A 16,853-nucleotide genomic window follows, 5' to 3' on the forward strand; every position below is an offset into this window, starting at 1 on the left:
GGGTGGTGTTTTTATACAGCTCACTAAAGGGACACGGAGCAGCTCTAGAGGCCAGCAGGTGAAGTATTCACTCTCCTTGCCTCGCCTCTTGTTTATCATTCACCTGTCATGTTTTTGACAAATACCCAATGATATGACAAAAATAAATCAATATTCTTCTCTGGATTCTTTTGAAGAAGGCTGGCTTGCATTCCAAGAAGCACTTCTGCCTTTACCAGGCTGGGTTTCCCCAACACCTCAGTGCAGCGGAAATTCCCATGCAAATCTACAGCCTTCCACTCTTTCAAGGTGTTTTTCTTCACACTTTTGGGATAAAGAAACTTGATATACAACACTGTTAGGGTTTTTTGTTGTTTTTATAAAATTTTTCAAGATATCACAAAATTACACACACTAAAAGCTTAATCTGCACATTTTCCAATGAAAAATTGAAATATCTTAAATTTATTACTCGTATATACAATTTCAATCCAAATTTACATTCGCATTTTCATGGGTAGCAAAAGGCATGGATCAAACACAGGACTGAGATGTGTCACTTCAGCATATGTATAGGATATTAACTTCAAATCTTGGTATGTGTTCATTTTAATTTATTTAGAACAGGCCACTGACAAAAGGCTGGATTTTGTGCTGAAATTGTATAAACTCTGGGGAAAGTCACTGCTACCAGCCACTCCTTTCAACGCAAACATCCATCGTTTGTTTCAGTGAGATTCACAGCACAATGACTGAAAAATTAACAGATTCGTTACAACCTCAGAGCTGTTAGTTTAAAGCTCCATCTATGGCTGTGCAGTCAGTTTAAGGCATCTGTGCTAGACATCACTTTGTAACTTTCTTTTAAAATTAACTGAAGTAATTCTGCAGTTAACTAACCAAAAGCTGGAATTCCTCTCACCTACCCCGGAAGAGAAGTTATTCACTTGGTTCTTCTTGAGTCTTTAAAAACAAAGTAGTGAAGTTAATAAGACATGACAGGTTATAAACATCCCCCTCTTTCAGCTACAAAAATGGATTTGTATTTGAGTAACTTACATTCAGTGAAATTGTCTTTAGACCTGTTTGAAATCATTTAGGCTTAGCGAGCACAATTTAAGCAGAACTTCATTCAGATATTGCAAAACAAAGCAAATTAAAATTTGCAAGGAATATTTTGTTTCCCTCCAAACTAATTATTACTTGAAGGATGGAGAAAAAATAAAATTCAGAATTATGCCTCTCCTGCTAGACTTCATAATCATAAGAGAATTCAAATGAAGACACCTCTCAAGCCCAGAGTTTGAACAGTTGGCTATTTTAACAACCTGCACAAACTGTAGATACTGAATGTTAATTTAAGACACTACAAAATCAAAAGCTCAATTTTCCCCTGTAGTTTTCTGTTGCTTGAGTTATTAAAGAACCAGCACTGAAGGAAATACTTGCAAAACTATCCCAGTTACATCCACTCATACTCCATACTTAATAAAATACTAACTATGGAGACCCTGAAAAAAATAGAAACTCTATCTTTAAATAGAATCCAGAATGCAGTTGCATATTCAGCTGCATGACCTCGAATGTGCTTTTGCAGAAAAACGTACTTTTTGATAGTTAGCCTTGAAAGCAAATCCGTCACATAGATCCTTCCTTTCCATTTAATATTCTACATATAATGTAATCTTATTTTGCTTTGGTAAAATACAAATAACAGGGAAATATGGGTAAGGAAAGCACAGTAAATAACATGGGTATACATCATACCTTTTTTTAAGAAATCTGAGCTGAAATGTAAGGCATCCCTCGAAGTATTTTTTGCATATGCAAGGAATGCAGTTCTTTGTAAACAAAAGCTTGAGGAAAGCAATACTGAAGCCAAAGAATCTTCCCTAGCATCCTTCCAATGATCCCATAACCAAGAGCAACTCTCCTAGGGCAAGTGTTTTGGAACTATATCCCGTGAAAAAGAGCATCCCATCCTTTGTCTTCCCATACATTTTTAATCACGTAGTAGAGACTGCCTCGCCTTGAAGATCTCCAGATTAGGGGAGTGATGCCAAAGTTGATTCTCGAGGGCACAAGCTCATCCAAAGTCTATTTTTCTGGTACATCACTTTCTATAGATTTTCTGGCTTGCACAGTATTCCCACAGGAAACACTTCCCAGTGCCCAGGACTGACAGGCAGCGGCGGGTTTGGTGGTGGGAAGGGTTTTAGAAGAGTTGGGTTGATGTCTGCGGTGTCCTGAATCCTCACTTGGTCTCCTCCTGCCAGATTCTTCACCAATAGGAGGCTGAAAAGAAACATGGGCAGCCTGTTAGGTGTTTTGCCATAAAGCCAGGGGTTTTTTGCCTCTCCACAGACTTGTAGGACTGAAAGGATTAAGCTCTTCGAATTTATCAGGCTGCCATTTCATGAAATCAAGCACTGCTCTCAGATAACCTTGCAGTGAAAATATTAGTACACCAAATATTATTTAAAATAGGCATTGAAACTTACATCCACCCTGAAGTCCTCCAGTCTCTTAAATTTACTCAGGTATTCTTGCAGTTTGGGATCAACAGCTGGAGTCTTGTGCTGAGAGTATTTTAGGTAAGCCCAAAATTTTTCCAGTCCATACAGCTGACCTAGTAACAGAAAAAGATAAATTTACTGTTTTATGAAGGTCAAATTTAATTAGAAACTTAATTACTCACTGGTAACTATATTATTAAGAGAATTGAAGACAAAAAGAATACGAATAAAAGCTGTTCTTGGTTAGTTAACAAGTCAGTGCCAAGGAATTGGGATTATCTTCAACTAATGTTACCACAACGTGAGCAGTGACAGGCCCGTGATAATTACCAGCTTCATAGTCCCTCTTTGTTTCTTGTTGGAAATCCTCGAATATTTCTTTCCTGAATTTCTTTTCCAGGCCATAGCTGTAAAATCTGAACAAGCATTCCAAGCCATACCTGGAACAGAACAGGGAGGTACAAAAATCCACCTTGTCTCTTTGGCTCAGAGAAACAGAGCTGGGGGAACTGGGTCGAAGGAAGGGAATTCTATCCAAGAACTGAAGGGCAGTTACAATTTCCTCTGTGGTCGTTCTTCTGGTATGTTTGTAAGGCAAGAACCAGTTTGAACAAGTAAAATGAGGTTTAAGAATGTCTTCACCTACAGAAGGAAGCATCTGAGGAGTGTTAGTACAGAACTGACTTGTCATGGTCAACAAGTTACAGGATTTTGTAGAATTCAGAACTGATTACAGGTCAGGAAATGCTACACAGGTATTCATCTGCACAGCTCAATTATATACTGATTTTTGCTATTAAAATAACTACTACGCACTGCTATTTTAAAGATTTACAAAAAGTCAGAGGCGGTACTAAAAATGTTCCCTGCAGATGATTTTAAACTTCACCATCACTGAAAGGAATGGTAAGGCCTTAGGAAAAAATACCTGTAGTGTTCTTTTGCATCCTCTAGAGCAAGCTGTTTGAATTCTTCATACATTTTCTTGTTGAAGTGATCTCTCAGAAAAAAGGACCAGAAACGAAAAAGTGTGTTCATTTCTTGGGACTGGCCAATTCCCAACCGTTTCCTCTCTGGAAGAAAAAAGGAAAGGGAAGAACAAAACCACTATTTTAAGTTTTCACCAGAATATTTTAAAGTGCCTTGTCTTTGGTAAAAAATCACACCAGGTTTTCTGGTAACTTCAGATTTGAGGGTGATTTTTTTGTGAGGGAATATAAAGTTAAATGGAAAGCAGGGTTTTTAAAACAGAGGCACCAAATAAATTTTCCTTGCCTTTCCCAAGAAAAATTCAGGATGAGGAACAATGGGAAGAAAAACTGGTATCAGACAACACCTGGAAGCTTCTAAAAATTTTAGGAAGTGTATGGAGCAGCTTACCTGTTAAACACCTCCGCCGGTATTTGTGGTACACCTGCTGAGTAAAGCCATTTTCCTTTAACAGTTCGTGAGATGGGTGCTGGAATTTGGGAAGAGAATTTGGAGTACAGCCATAACCTGCCAGTGGAGCTCCTTCTGAAGGTGAGGCATTGGAACTGCTGGAGAAAAAACCCAACATAGTTGTGCCCTGAGCTTTTCTGCAGAATCAGTTCTCACCCACCCTGACCCACGCAAGAGCTGAAGGTCACCTGGGGACTGCTGCAGTGCACCTGGGTTTGGGTGCACCTCAGGAAAATCAGATTTTGTGCCACTATGTCAAAAATAAAACAGCTTTGGACAATAATTAAACATTACTGTCCTGCTTGATTTTAAATGACACTGAAGTGAACATCAGTGCCTCAAGTAACAACACTGCTGCTGTGTCATGGATCAGACAACACTGTGAACACCAATCTGCCTAGCTTGTTTCCAGCTCTGCATTCCATATTTTTGTCTTTCTTGATCATTCTTTTCTTGCTTCCGCTGTATTTATAAATTGCCTTTTACAACCTGCTTCTCCATTAGGAGTGAGAACTACCTGCAAATAAATTTTGAGTAACAGCAACAGCATGTACCTCACAGAGGAAGTTCTTGGCCTGTGGTCTCTGGAATCCATCACCCAACCAACGTGGCATTCCAAGGGAGGATTTGTACTGTGGCGAGTTTTTCTTTTTCTTGGAGCCTGAGAAAGTAAATGAAGGATTAATTTCCCTAATTTGACTCCACTCATTCTCTCCCTTTTAAAACAGAGATCTAATAGTTTTCTATTCTGTTATCTAACAAGTTACAAAGTCACAAGACCACAGTTTCATAACCTGAAGATTAGTCTTATGTAACTAATCAAAGTCTTAAGCACTACACTTCTTTCAGTGAGGACATTCAAGGAAGAAGACTCAAAAACCATTTAATAGAAATAAAAAAGTGAATATGGTAAATATTCGGGAGTTAAGCAATAGGACTAAAAGCATTTAACATTTTGCCTTTCAATTCTTGTTAAACTGTATGCACAAACATGAGTTTTATAGGCTTTTGCTGTTTTGGGGTTTTATTTTTAAATATGTTTTTCCATTTACCTTTACATCAAAGGATCGTGCTTCTTTAACAACAGGGTAGAACCTGGGTGTTTTGTTGGGATCCTGGAGTCTTGGGGTGCGAGGTGTTCGTGGGATGAAGCCAGGGTGGATGTGGGGGGAATCTGGGACTGCTGTTGGCAGCGATCGAGCCATTCCTGCCGTGGGAAGTACTTCAGCACTTAGGAAATTACAGGCCAGCTCTTCTGCTAAATACGGAGGCAGGATGGAGAAAGTGAGGTGGTTTTACTGAGCTACTTTACAGATGCTATTAGCATGTAACCCAGTAAATGTTAACAGTACCACTGTGTCAGAAATACCACCAGAGATAAGATTTGGATGTTGTGACTGCTCAGTAATGGTATGATCCAAGTAGTGAATTCTTCTAATCTCGTTTCCTTCCATCCCTGTATCCCATAAAAAATGCTGGTTTCTATAAAATGTTTCACAGCTTCGGTTTAACGTTACACATTGTAAATTCCAAGTCAAACAAAGAGCACCTGGTGCTGGTGGAGAGTGACAACAAAGCAGAACAAGCACCAGCTTCTTGTCATTCAACTGAAACCACACTACCCATGAACAGTTGGCAGTTTGAAAAATTAGCAAAGAAAAAGCCCCCTCAGACTGCTGACTGAACCAAAATTAAAATACTGCACAGGCAGAAGAGTCAAAACACCTACAGAGTTGTTCCTTATTACAGAGATTCTAAAAAACAAATGCTTTCATACTTACCTTTCTGCAACCCTGGAGGTCTTGGAGGAACTTCTTGGGTTGGATCAGCAGTTTCTGGTGCAAGACTAACAAATTCGTCCTTATTAATGAGGTTCAGCTTCTTAAAGTTCTCAATCTCTTGCTGAATTAAAGAAAGCAAATTGTAAATGCAAAGCAGGGCAATAGACACCATCCTGAGAGACAGATGCATTTCATGAAGAGAAAATAAGCTGGAACTGACACACAAGTACCCACCCATAGACCTGTCTCAGGTGGGACATGTGCATGCTGGGCGTGAAAAATCTCATCACTGTCAAGTCCGTAACAGCAAAAAAGGAAATATTCTCCCTTGCAGTTTGCTATTTCTCATTGCCCTCTTCATGTTTGCTGGTTTTCTTGGTCCATTCTAATCTGTATTCTAAATTCTACCTTTATTTCTTGCTCTTATTCCCAACCACCTTTTCCACCTTTGTCACCTTGCTTTTGTGCAGACATGCTCCATTTGTCCATGCAGCTACTTCCCCCTCTTTGTGCACAGATGAAGCCCCTTTCCCTCACCACTCAGTGTTTAGGTAATTTCATTCTAACCATTGTTCTAACAAACTACAAGGCAAACAGAACCTTAATATAAAACTATTTTAAAATTACTCCTTCTCATCATCTCATCCCCAACACGTGCCCCCTTCCCCTCTGGGTAAGTGTTTGCAGTTGTTATGGATCAAACTACTCACAGAACAAGAAAACGTTGGAAAACTTGAACCATCTCCAAAATGTTACTAAAAAATATTCATTCAGTGGTTTTGGTCAAGTCTGTTTTTTGCAAGTCTGGCAAAACTTGGGTTTGCTTTCAACTGTAAATACAATTCAGCAGACCTGCAAATTACTGTCACTTTCCTGCAGCACTTTACAACTACATAGCAGAAGGCTGAAATTAATTTGGAATCTGTTTGGACATGCATGGTTTTCTAGTTAAAAATTAAAGAGAATTACCTTCATTTGGGCATCATTTTCACTCTGATCCATCCACAAATCCTGTTCGTAGTAGTACAAGCCATCATTAATGACTTTAGCAAGTTCTGACGTAATTTTTGCACGGCACACACGGTTGCCAGCGCGGTCTCCACAAGGATGTTTTTTCACAAATGGTGGTGTCTGTGTTACAATTAAAATCTTGTTTACATCCTGATCATCAATTTCATAATCAGAATCACTATCTGACCAATCAGTAAACTTATTTTTCCGACACTGATTTTGTTCCATCTCTTCATCAAACAAAAATTCAAGTTCTTCCTGTTCTTGTTCCTCCTGAGGTGGGGGTGGCTGGTGTTGATCTGGAGTTTGATCAGGTACAGGAACAGTCTCCTAAGTTGGAAAAGGTTTTATATTTGAATTGGATAATGATTTTTTTAAACTTTATTGCATTCTCAAGCACCACATACGTTAAGATGTTTAAACCTTGTTTTATAGCGCAACCTCAAAGCTGATTTTGCATTTGTTTATTTAAACATAACATAAAGGTTTTTGATTTTACCTTTAGCTTGACAGTGGATGCACAATGCCTCTTCTTCACTTCTATCCAAGGTTCAGAGTCCAAATCTGGCAAACTTGTAGACAGTCCTTTAGACATTGTCTGAAAATTACTTGATTCAGCGTTTTCCTTTGGACTCAGCGGGCTTCCCACTCTTGGAGAACTTGGTGCAGATTCTAGCAGTAGAAAACAGTAGTTGAGTTCATGTTGTGCATTGCTTTGGTTCTATTTTGCTTGTTTTTCAATTGTTTCACTGGTCTTTCTTTTAACCACAGCTACCATTTTTCTACCTCTCTGGATAAACATAACACTGATCAAAGAATTTTTCATTTTTAAGAGACAGCTTTTCACAGTTCACTCAACATTTCAGAACAAAATCAATTCTAAGAATTTATTTCCATGGAAAATTTCTTCATAGCCTGGGAAGAGGAAGTGTTGTTGAGGAGAAAAAAAAAAAGAGCAGCATCATTAGGATCTTGTTTTCTCTGTGTCATTCTCTAGCTCTGTGGATGGGTGCCTAACTCCATCTTCATTCTTCCCATTTAATTTCAGCCAACATTTTAGGAAAAGATTCCCTTGCCAAGGGTTGTCAGCAAACAAATGCATCTCCCTATTAAAAATGTGAATGAGTCTCCCATCCAAAACAAGGATGCCCCAAATTAAGAGTGAACTTCCAGCTGCCACAAAAATGAAGCAGAGTTTAGGACTAGTTTGAGATTACTATTACTAATTCCACAGGACTGTAAGCCCACCATTCTATATTCTGGAGAATGGTCACAGCCATAACACACAAGAGACATTTTTATCTACTTGACATCAGCCCTGTGACTTGGCAAGTGCAAGGCTGGCAGGCAGAGCAGCTGAATAAACCATTACCAAAAGTACAACTTCTATTATGAAATCAGTATCATGAGGCAAATTTCCTAAGCTAGACAGACAGCCCTAAACTTATGTTTCTGTAAAATAAATCCTTTACCAGTATGAGAGCCAAAAGCTTGGCCTGGTATGAATTCTGGACAATTGACGAGCTGAGAAAAGTCAGTTGGAGGCAGGTTGCATGGAGGAGGACCTGGAATTGGCCACTTTTCTGGATCAACCCTTTTTCTTAGTTTCTGATCCACAGTTTCAACTTCTGTACTGTCCTTTAGGGCCTGTGTGACAAGCATAGTGTAACATTAAAAACTATCAAAAAAGGAAAAAAAAAAAAACCAAACACCAACTTGGCCACTTATAGCCTCTTTATAGAATCCTCGTCATTACAAACAGAAATTTTTCTTAACTTCATAGCTCCGAAGCTACAAAAGCACAGAATTAACCAAGCAACTTTTCAAACACATCCTTCTGAATGATTTTACCTCCAAAATGAGCGCAGCATTCGTAGTCAGAGCTTGCATGCGACGGAAACTGGCGATCAGTGACACAGGCAAAAATCCTTGTTGGTCCATCTTCCTCCTCAGGAAGAAATCTCTCTCCAAATTTTCTGTGCTGAAATAATACTCACTGCAGAACGAAACATACAAACCTGAGCTTATTCTGTGGTTAATGAAAATCCTAAAGCAGCAAGCTTGATTCCATGTTAAAGGCTTCCATTAAAAAACCAGAGTATTTTGACATGAACAAAACCATTCTTCAGCAGAAAACCCAGAGAGCAGCAAGCATGCTCAACAGGTTAAGACAGATTTATGACCCAGTACAGCACAGAGGGGTAAAAATCAAAACCTTGTGACATTTGCACAACCAAAAACTACTCTCCAGTTTTCCTTCACCCACCCCCTCCTTTGTTACTTACATGGACAGAAGGGAACAACACTGTCTTGGCCCCCATAGAGATGAAGGACAAGCACTGCTTACAGTCAGAGCATAACTTATGTCCCACACAGCAGCACCAGTTCATCCTGAACTGCATCTTTTACTGTCACAGTTTCCAGTGCATTGGAAGGCTTAAGTATCTTATCTGAGTGCTGAGGCACAGATAGATACCCTGAACCATCAAGCATGCTCGTGGGAAGATGAGAAAATAAAACCAGTCATGTTGTATTTGGCATGAAACTGTACCAGAAGAAGGCACAACAGTTCATGGAGGGAAAAAGCCTTAAAGAATGGATGATGTTGAAGGACAAGGACATTTCAGGAATCTGGTAATACCACAGAAACGAGGGACAAACAGAAGAAAGACAAATTTTCAACAATGAAGATGCTCTAGGAAATAATCCGGGTGTCAAGATGTTTTATACTTAGTGAAGACAAAAAGTAAGGAATTCAAATCATGATCTGTCACACAGAGCAAGGGAATGAGCAAAGGTCCTATGGAAAAGAATGGAAAACCCCCTCAATTAACATGACAACTGAAATCTAGGCCTTACATAGAGCTTACACATCATAGCATGATTTTGCACAGTACATCCAAGGAATACTAACTCCTCATCACATTCAGAAAAACACAGGTAGGGAAAGACTTAATGGAAAGCAGTTCAAATTGTATGACAAAAATAGAGGTAGCACACAAAAGAAAATGAGAGAGTATTAAAATGCTGAGGAAAAAAGCTGCACATGCAAATGTAAATAAAGATCATTCAACTTTCAAAAAAGAATAAAACAACTAGTCTCTCCACTGAAGCTAGGAACAAGGCCAAAGTCTCCAAGAGCAGGGCACTCTGGTGCCATCACTGACTCAAGCAGCAGCTTGATACCATTTCTTTCTCTAATTTTTTTGTAGCTGAAGAAATTCAAAGGAAAAGCTGGCTCTATGAAACACACAGATCACACACAGAATATTCTGAGCTGGAAGGGACTCAAGGATCCTCGAGTCCAACTCCCAAGTGAATGGCCCATGCAGGGATGGACCCTGAGACCTTGGTAGTATCAGCACTGTGCTCTGACCAACACTCAGCTCCAAGACAGAATGAATTTAAAGTCTCAATGCTGGACAAGACAGGACAAATGGAAACACTGCTATTAAATCAAAGCAAACAGAGAAGAGAACAAGGCTTTTGGAGAATTAAGCTCTTACTCAGAGCCAAGTATGATCAGTGAAGCAACTGGCACAAAGAGATAGTTTCTTTCAAGAATATCCTGTCTACTGTTCTGAGCTGCTACGTTCCTCTCCCCCTCCCAGTCCAGAAGAAAAGCAAGCACAAATGCCATAAACCAACATTTTACTAGTGTTACCTTTACAATCATACAGTAAAGGTAAAATCCTGTAACGATTCACCTAGTTAAAAATTCCACAAGCAGAAATGGACAATGACTGAACTTGACTCAAACTGCCTCACTTGATGTCCATCACTCTAGAAAAAGGAATGTGAAAGACCATTAATGATAAATGAAGACAATGCACAAGTTTGCTCCAAGTAGAGGGACAAACCTAAACACACACACCCCTTCCAGCTTTTCTCTTCCTCCCTTTCCTCAGAGTCCCTTTCCTTATTCTTGAATTGATGTTTGAACTTTTATTTGTTTATTTTCTAAAGCAAAAGGACTTTTAAAATGGAGTTCTGCTGCACGTTGCAGAACGAGGAGCTGCTAAGCACTGAAACTTTTCAGGCTGACAACTTCAGCCTGTGGTTAAAAACATAGAAGAGATTTTTGTATGCAATCCAAGTATTACTTTCTTGTATATCGAATTGGTTCTTGGGATAAGCATAAATTGCTTGATAGCTGTGTGTTTCTTCCTGTAATTACACATCAACTCAGTTGGACAGTGTCTAACATTTTTCTCTATTAAGCAGGTAAATTTTTAATATTTAGTCATCCACTAGGATTCAATCTCACTTCTTTAACATATCCTGATTTATCTTGGACTCCAATGGGAACTCTGAGACATAACAATTTTGTGTGTCATTATTCTGTATATACTTTCTTCTTTGGCACAGTCACTTTTATATTTTATAGCTAAATTATGAAAAGCAGACAAAGCCACCCCAATTTAGAGGCTAATAATAGGTAACTGAAGAATAAAGTCTGTTTCCCATCATTATGAATGTGATAAAAGAAGGGAATCAATTAAAAACTTTTTTTTTTTTTTTCTTGTCTAGGGAGAATAAAACTAGTGAAGTTCTGTTCTAAATCTGCTCAGGAATCTCCCTCTCATGGAAAGCAAACTCCATAACCAAAATCCTTAGGAGTTGACACCAGGCAAGCAACCAATGGCCGCGGTTATCCGGCCATGCCAAGTCTTCTACCAACACCTGCCAACCTCTCGGTGCCAAAAGGGAATACAAATATACCCAGAAGTCAGATGTGACCAGTGCTGTAACTGACATTTTTCTCAGCAGAGGGGACATCATCATGTCCTACCTTAGCAGGTCTGGATTCTACACTGCATGCCCAGAAATCTGGCCAACAGTGGAGTGGCTGTGATCCTCCCCCACTTGTCTGAGGACAGTGAAGGCCGAATATCCTGACATGGGGGTACATGTCCACTGTCAGGTCTCATAAGGGCCTGGCAGCAAGAGCAAAAAAAGACTGCAATAGAAGTTTTGAAGTTGATAGCCACATGTCAGATACTTTCTGCCCTTTAAAGAGGCTTTTCTCTTCCTTTTTGCGTCAACTGTAACAAAAGAAGCGAGAATAAAATAAGCAAGTTGCTGTACGGAACACGAGGGCAATCAAAAACCACCACAGAGGCATGAGAAATGCAAGTACAGAGGATGAAATATCTGCCAGTGGTGGAAACTGTCTCTTTAAAATGAACTAGTGCTTTCCAGGCCCTTTTTGACTTGTCTCCTGGTGATAATCAGTCTTCCAGATGGTTTCTCATTGCCTAATGGTATACACGAGAAAGTAAACATTTCAGATTATTGAAAAATCGAGTATCATTGCAAAACTACTCTCTCTCTCTCTCTCTGTTACATGTTTCAGGTGAAACACACTGAAAACATCAAACTAATGAGACTTCTCAAAGTGAAATTGAGAGCAAATAGGGGAAAACATCACCCAAGAAGAGCTTTACAGGCAAACAGACCAACAGTACTCAAAAGCACAAGCTCAGAGACATCCATATCTCAATTACATGACAACATAAAGAGGGCTGTGTACCATAAATAAAGCAGTTATACGAGTTAGAGCCAGCCTACAGCACAAGATGTAGAAACAGCTTCCTTAAATCTCCTCCCCATTACTCAAGATTTTCCACCCCACCAGTGAATAAATTCGAGCTGACATTAGTAATGGTCAAAGTTAATTCAAAAAGTTAAGCTGAAATGCTTTAATGTCCAACTTGACATGGATAGCAAGGATTCAACACTGTTTGAAATGAGCAATTTTATCTTAACTAGACCTTTGAAAATATTTATATTATATTTTATATGATATTTCTATTTATTAAGCAATCTACTTACATTTGGTGTTTTATATATTCCTTGAGAAGTGCTTCATCCACAGAATACATCTGCACTCCTGTTCCATCACCATAGTAATAAATCACACCAGGGTTAAGCTCGGGCTGAAATACTTGATCAATTCCTTCACCATACAGCTCTTGATAACCAACTGAATAGTCAAAGTGCACTTCAACATGAAAGAGAACATAAAATAACAACATCAGAAAATGAAAACCGCAACATTTTAACCACAGTTTTGAAAGTTTTTGCCAATTATCTGTTGGATTAGCATACTGCTGGGGTTTCCTCTGCCTCGTCCTCTTCCTCTGCTTCTCCCCCTTCCTCTGCCTCTGGAGAAGCCTCGGATGCTGCCGCCCTCGCTCCTCACGCTGCACACCTCGTCATGGTCATCCCTCTTGTCTCTATCGCGACGCCAATCTTGAAGAGAAGAAAACACCACAAAATACCTCAATACCACCACTGCAATCACTATGAAACATCCTGGTGCCTCTAAGTCCATGCCATCTGGTGGCATGGTCCCTCATGCCAGCCGAGTTCTCAGCCTGAGCCCAGGCAACCCACAGCCTGAGCCGTGCTGATGTCAGAGCTGAAGCTGCAGGAGAGGAGCAGGAAAGGTGTGCCAGCCCTGCCAGAGGGTGAGGCAGGCAGGAGGGGTCAGCAGCGAGGAGGTAATGGATGGACTGGCAGACAATCCCAAATGCTTCTGAAGCAGGTGGATGCTGGGGTACCAGTTGTTGGTTTCTGTGGGTCTGGATTGAAGGCACTGGAGACAGTAGTTCATGTTCAGACTCGGGTATTTATTATTTCTTATCAGTAAAACAGTCTCACTACTGTGAGTTCAGCAGCTTTTCATTAGAAGGCACAAAATGGCCAACAATCTCTTGTCACAAGGTCTTTTAACACTAAACTATCCAATTAAGAACTGACACCTAGATTATTTTCCCTTTTAACTCAATGAGTGATCCCAAAGAGCCCTCAATGCAGACTTTTCTGCCCAATTACAAAATGCCACCCAAACCCATGAAGAAGGAAGAAGAAGCATGAAGAAGAAACCCAGGACAACAGCCCGTGCCCTCCATCCTGCTGCCATCCACAACATACTAAAAATCCCAAAACCTAAATTTCTCACCAAGTGATACACCTACACTGCTCTCTATAATCTATTTCACACTGTTGTGGATTCCAGTCTTTCTTGAAGTCTAGGAAACTTTCTCCATGAATGAGAGTCAAAGTCAGTGCTCCCCAGGGCACCCCAGAGCAGACAGAAAAATATTCCTGGTGCCCTGGGTTTCCACAGGTGGACACCGTGGTGCTAGCTCAGAGGTCATAGTACCCATGATCAGCTCAGGGATGGAAGGAATGATGACAACAGCTCAATCTCCTCCTGTGGTCAACTCCCACCACTACTGGAACGAGATGGGAACCACAGAATTGCAGAATGGCTTGGGTTGGAAGGACTCTTAAAGACCATCTGGTTCCAACCACCCCTGCAGGGACACCTTGCACTAGACCAGGTTGCTCAGAGCTTGATTCAGCCTACCCTTGAACACTTCCAGGCATGGGGCATCCACAGCTTTTCTGGGTAACCCTACTGGATCAAACTGAGAGCTGCTAAATTTAACCAAGGGCTGACTAAAGATATGTACTAAAAACTGTATTAAAAATCTTGGTTTAGCAATGATTCTCAGTGAACCCTACACATGTATGCTGATACACTCAAGCCCTGTCAAATAAGGCTGTGAATTTACAGACAGTATAATCTGTATGTGTGTGGTTTTCAGTCATCTGACCATCCTAAGAAAAAACTGCTGAAGGAAGTGATAACTGGTAAAAATCCTTCCCCCACCCTTGTCCATCCTTCAGACATCCAGATCGAACTCTTACATCCACGTTCCTAAAATGACTTCATAAATTCCATGTGAGCAGCATCCAGTACTTATTATAATGAGCAAACATTCAATCTGGGAACGTATACTGCAATTTTAAAACTTAAACCAACAAACTTCCACTCAGCCCAAGATTTCTGCCACCTCACCGGTTGTGTTCACAGCACCTGAAGACCAGAAGCAGCACCAGTTGTAGTGTTAGTACAGCTTTTTGCATAGCTGTGCTGAGAAATAGGTCAGGGAGCTGAGGGAATCAGTCCAGCACGAAGGAAAAAACAACATCAGCAGAACTGCCAAAGTAGAGTTCAAAGTGTAGCTCCACAAGCAGCTGCTCTGGTAGCAACAAGCTGTGGGAATAGCAGCAGAGCAGGACTGAGCAGACACCTTCTGAGGCTTTTTCCAAACTTTCTGCATTGTAAAATTGTGGGATGAGATGGTGTAGGGCGCCATGAAGAGGAATATAATATAATAATTATATTCCTGCTGGTCACTGGCAAATGCAAGCACCAGGGTTTACCTACTTTCAACATAAACTGCCAGCTCATTGATATTACACTTTATTTGCCACCAACAGCAAGACCCAGACAGTGAGAACTACTTACTTCTTGCCTCATTCCTTCTGTTGTTATGAGGTATTAACTTGTTTGTTTCCAGCACAAATCTGGAGCTCGTTCGAGAGCCTGCTCGGTCTTGACTGTCTGACCTCACATCGTCCAAGTGCAGCGGCACCCATTTCTGCTTGTTACCTTGAAAAGTTAATATATTACTCTTTATTATACTAATACTTGAGGTTTCAGCTCCTGAAAAGACTCCATAGAATTTTCCTTGTAAAACTAGCAAAAGTTAATTTCTAATTTTAAAAAGCGGGAGAAGCTTAGCATGGAAATTTTAAGATATAACAAATGACTAAATAGTAAATGCAGTGAACAAGAATTTCTGAAACTGAAATGAAACCTCACCTAAGCTTCAAATTTAAGAAATAAAGGCAAACATTTTATTTATTGGCTTTTTAGATGCTCTGTGATCAAGAATTTACAGCTATGTCAGTGTTAAATGCAGACAGCAAATTCCTTGCTATATAATTTCACAACTTGTACATGAAAATTTGAGGTAAAAAAAATAACGTATAAAATTAACCACCACAATAAAGATTTCAATCACAAATCATACAAATTTTCCTGAGAATTTAGCTGTGGTACCGTACTTTCACCTCGAGATATTCAAAGTTCATTCACATGCATCAAGAATTACTAGCAAAGCTTTATTTTGTTTTATTTGCAGGATGGCCTAAAGTATCCACTAACAAGTTATTTAACCAGAATATTGACTAGTATTGTGGGATCCATTCTTTTGGGGCTAAGAAATACAAGCAAGTACACAAAATGTCTTCTCTGCACTGGTGGGGGGGAAAGAAAAACATGTTTTGCCAGTGGAATGCTTTGCTTTAGATTTCCACTTAGACTGAAAAAAATTAAAAGTGGTATAGGTTTTTATATCTATGTATACGGGAAGATTAATAAATCTGAACAGCAAAGGTCTTCAGGATCTGGAAAAACACCAGCAGGGAAGCAAGACAAAAAAAGCAGCTGATCTTGAAACTCTTGCTGCTGTTTCTCCAGCCTATTCCAACCTCCTGACCAAAGGAGGTTTGCTTCCCATTTTTAGCGTAACAGATTGGATCAAAAGGAAGCAAATAACCTGGTTTAGCTCTCAAATGATCAACTCAATGTGCAAGCTAATAGTAGAGCATGAAAACTGAGGTGCTGGTGTATATGCAGTATGCAGTAACACACACACATATATATATATATATGTATATAAAGTTAAATTAACACCTTTTGAGAGAAACAAAGATATCAGAGACAGAAATGGCTTGTACCACGATAAAATCTTCCAGAAATCCTCAGAGCTCCAAGGACCATCAACAGAGCATGAGTTGCTTTTCCCCCAGAAATCTGACTGAACAGAAGGCTCCAAACCCTGAGGGAGGCAGCCTGGCTGAGGCTTCCATGCAGACACCAACATATTCTGTATTCACCCAGCAAATGCACATCATGAGATGTTTTATTGAGTCACTCAACTGGAATTGATGCAGCTGTACCAACAGTTTCTTACTGCGTTATCCACAGTGCCTAAACTCACCTTTTTTCCTCTGGTTATTAGTTTGAGCTTCATCTTCACTAGTGTTATCTGCTGGACCATCTGGCTTTGCCTCTGGATTGTCCTTGATTCCATTATTGCTTTTTTGATCAGATTTCTCCTCCTTTTCTCTTCTATTTGTTGGCTTCTTACTATGACTTCCAGTCTTACACTGTAAGAGACACAGGTAATTATTGCTGGCAGTACAGCTGATGATAGCAGGAGGTGCACATTTCCTTCAGCTATTAAAATTCCTTTTTTTA

The 16,853-nt window shown here is 39.8% G+C and overlaps 1 protein-coding gene across 4 annotated transcripts in view; it reads right to left on the reverse strand.

The window, feature by feature from the left end:
- Positions 1-337: 337 nt before the first annotated feature.
- LARP1B (La ribonucleoprotein 1B) overlaps positions 338-16,853 on the reverse strand; it is a 26,199-nt gene continuing 9,683 nt past the window's right edge. Inside the window, exons 4-19 of one of the 4 annotated variants that reach the window (XM_038135030.1) lie at positions 16,594-16,762; positions 15,054-15,197; positions 12,839-12,982; positions 12,563-12,731; positions 8,579-8,723; positions 8,200-8,374; positions 7,227-7,399; positions 6,686-7,057; positions 5,717-5,837; positions 4,988-5,190; positions 4,490-4,596; positions 3,876-4,033; positions 3,424-3,568; positions 2,826-2,935; positions 2,481-2,608; positions 338-2,274 (exon numbers count right to left, since the gene is read on the reverse strand). In XM_038135030.1, coding sequence (XP_037990958.1) covers positions 2,077-2,274; positions 2,481-2,608; positions 2,826-2,935; positions 3,424-3,568; positions 3,876-4,033; positions 4,490-4,596; positions 4,988-5,190; positions 5,717-5,837; positions 6,686-7,057; positions 7,227-7,399; positions 8,200-8,374; positions 8,579-8,723; positions 12,563-12,731; positions 12,839-12,982; positions 15,054-15,197; positions 16,594-16,762 — 2,661 coding nt within the window. In that variant the 3' untranslated portion in view covers positions 338-2,076. Of the gene's footprint in view, positions 2,275-2,480; positions 2,609-2,825; positions 2,936-3,423; positions 3,569-3,875; positions 4,034-4,489; positions 4,597-4,987; positions 5,194-5,716; positions 5,838-6,685; positions 7,058-7,226; positions 7,400-8,199; positions 8,375-8,578; positions 8,724-11,519; positions 11,759-12,562; positions 12,732-12,838; positions 12,983-15,053; positions 15,198-16,593; positions 16,763-16,853 lie in introns of those variants that run through there. The other 3 variants (XM_038135031.1, XM_038135029.1, XM_038135032.1) reach the window with 3 other exon arrangements.

The sequence above is a fragment of the Motacilla alba genome, chromosome 4, assembly GCF_015832195.1.
Source record: "Motacilla alba alba isolate MOTALB_02 chromosome 4, Motacilla_alba_V1.0_pri, whole genome shotgun sequence".
Classification (NCBI taxonomy): Eukaryota; Metazoa; Chordata; class Aves; order Passeriformes; family Motacillidae; genus Motacilla; species Motacilla alba.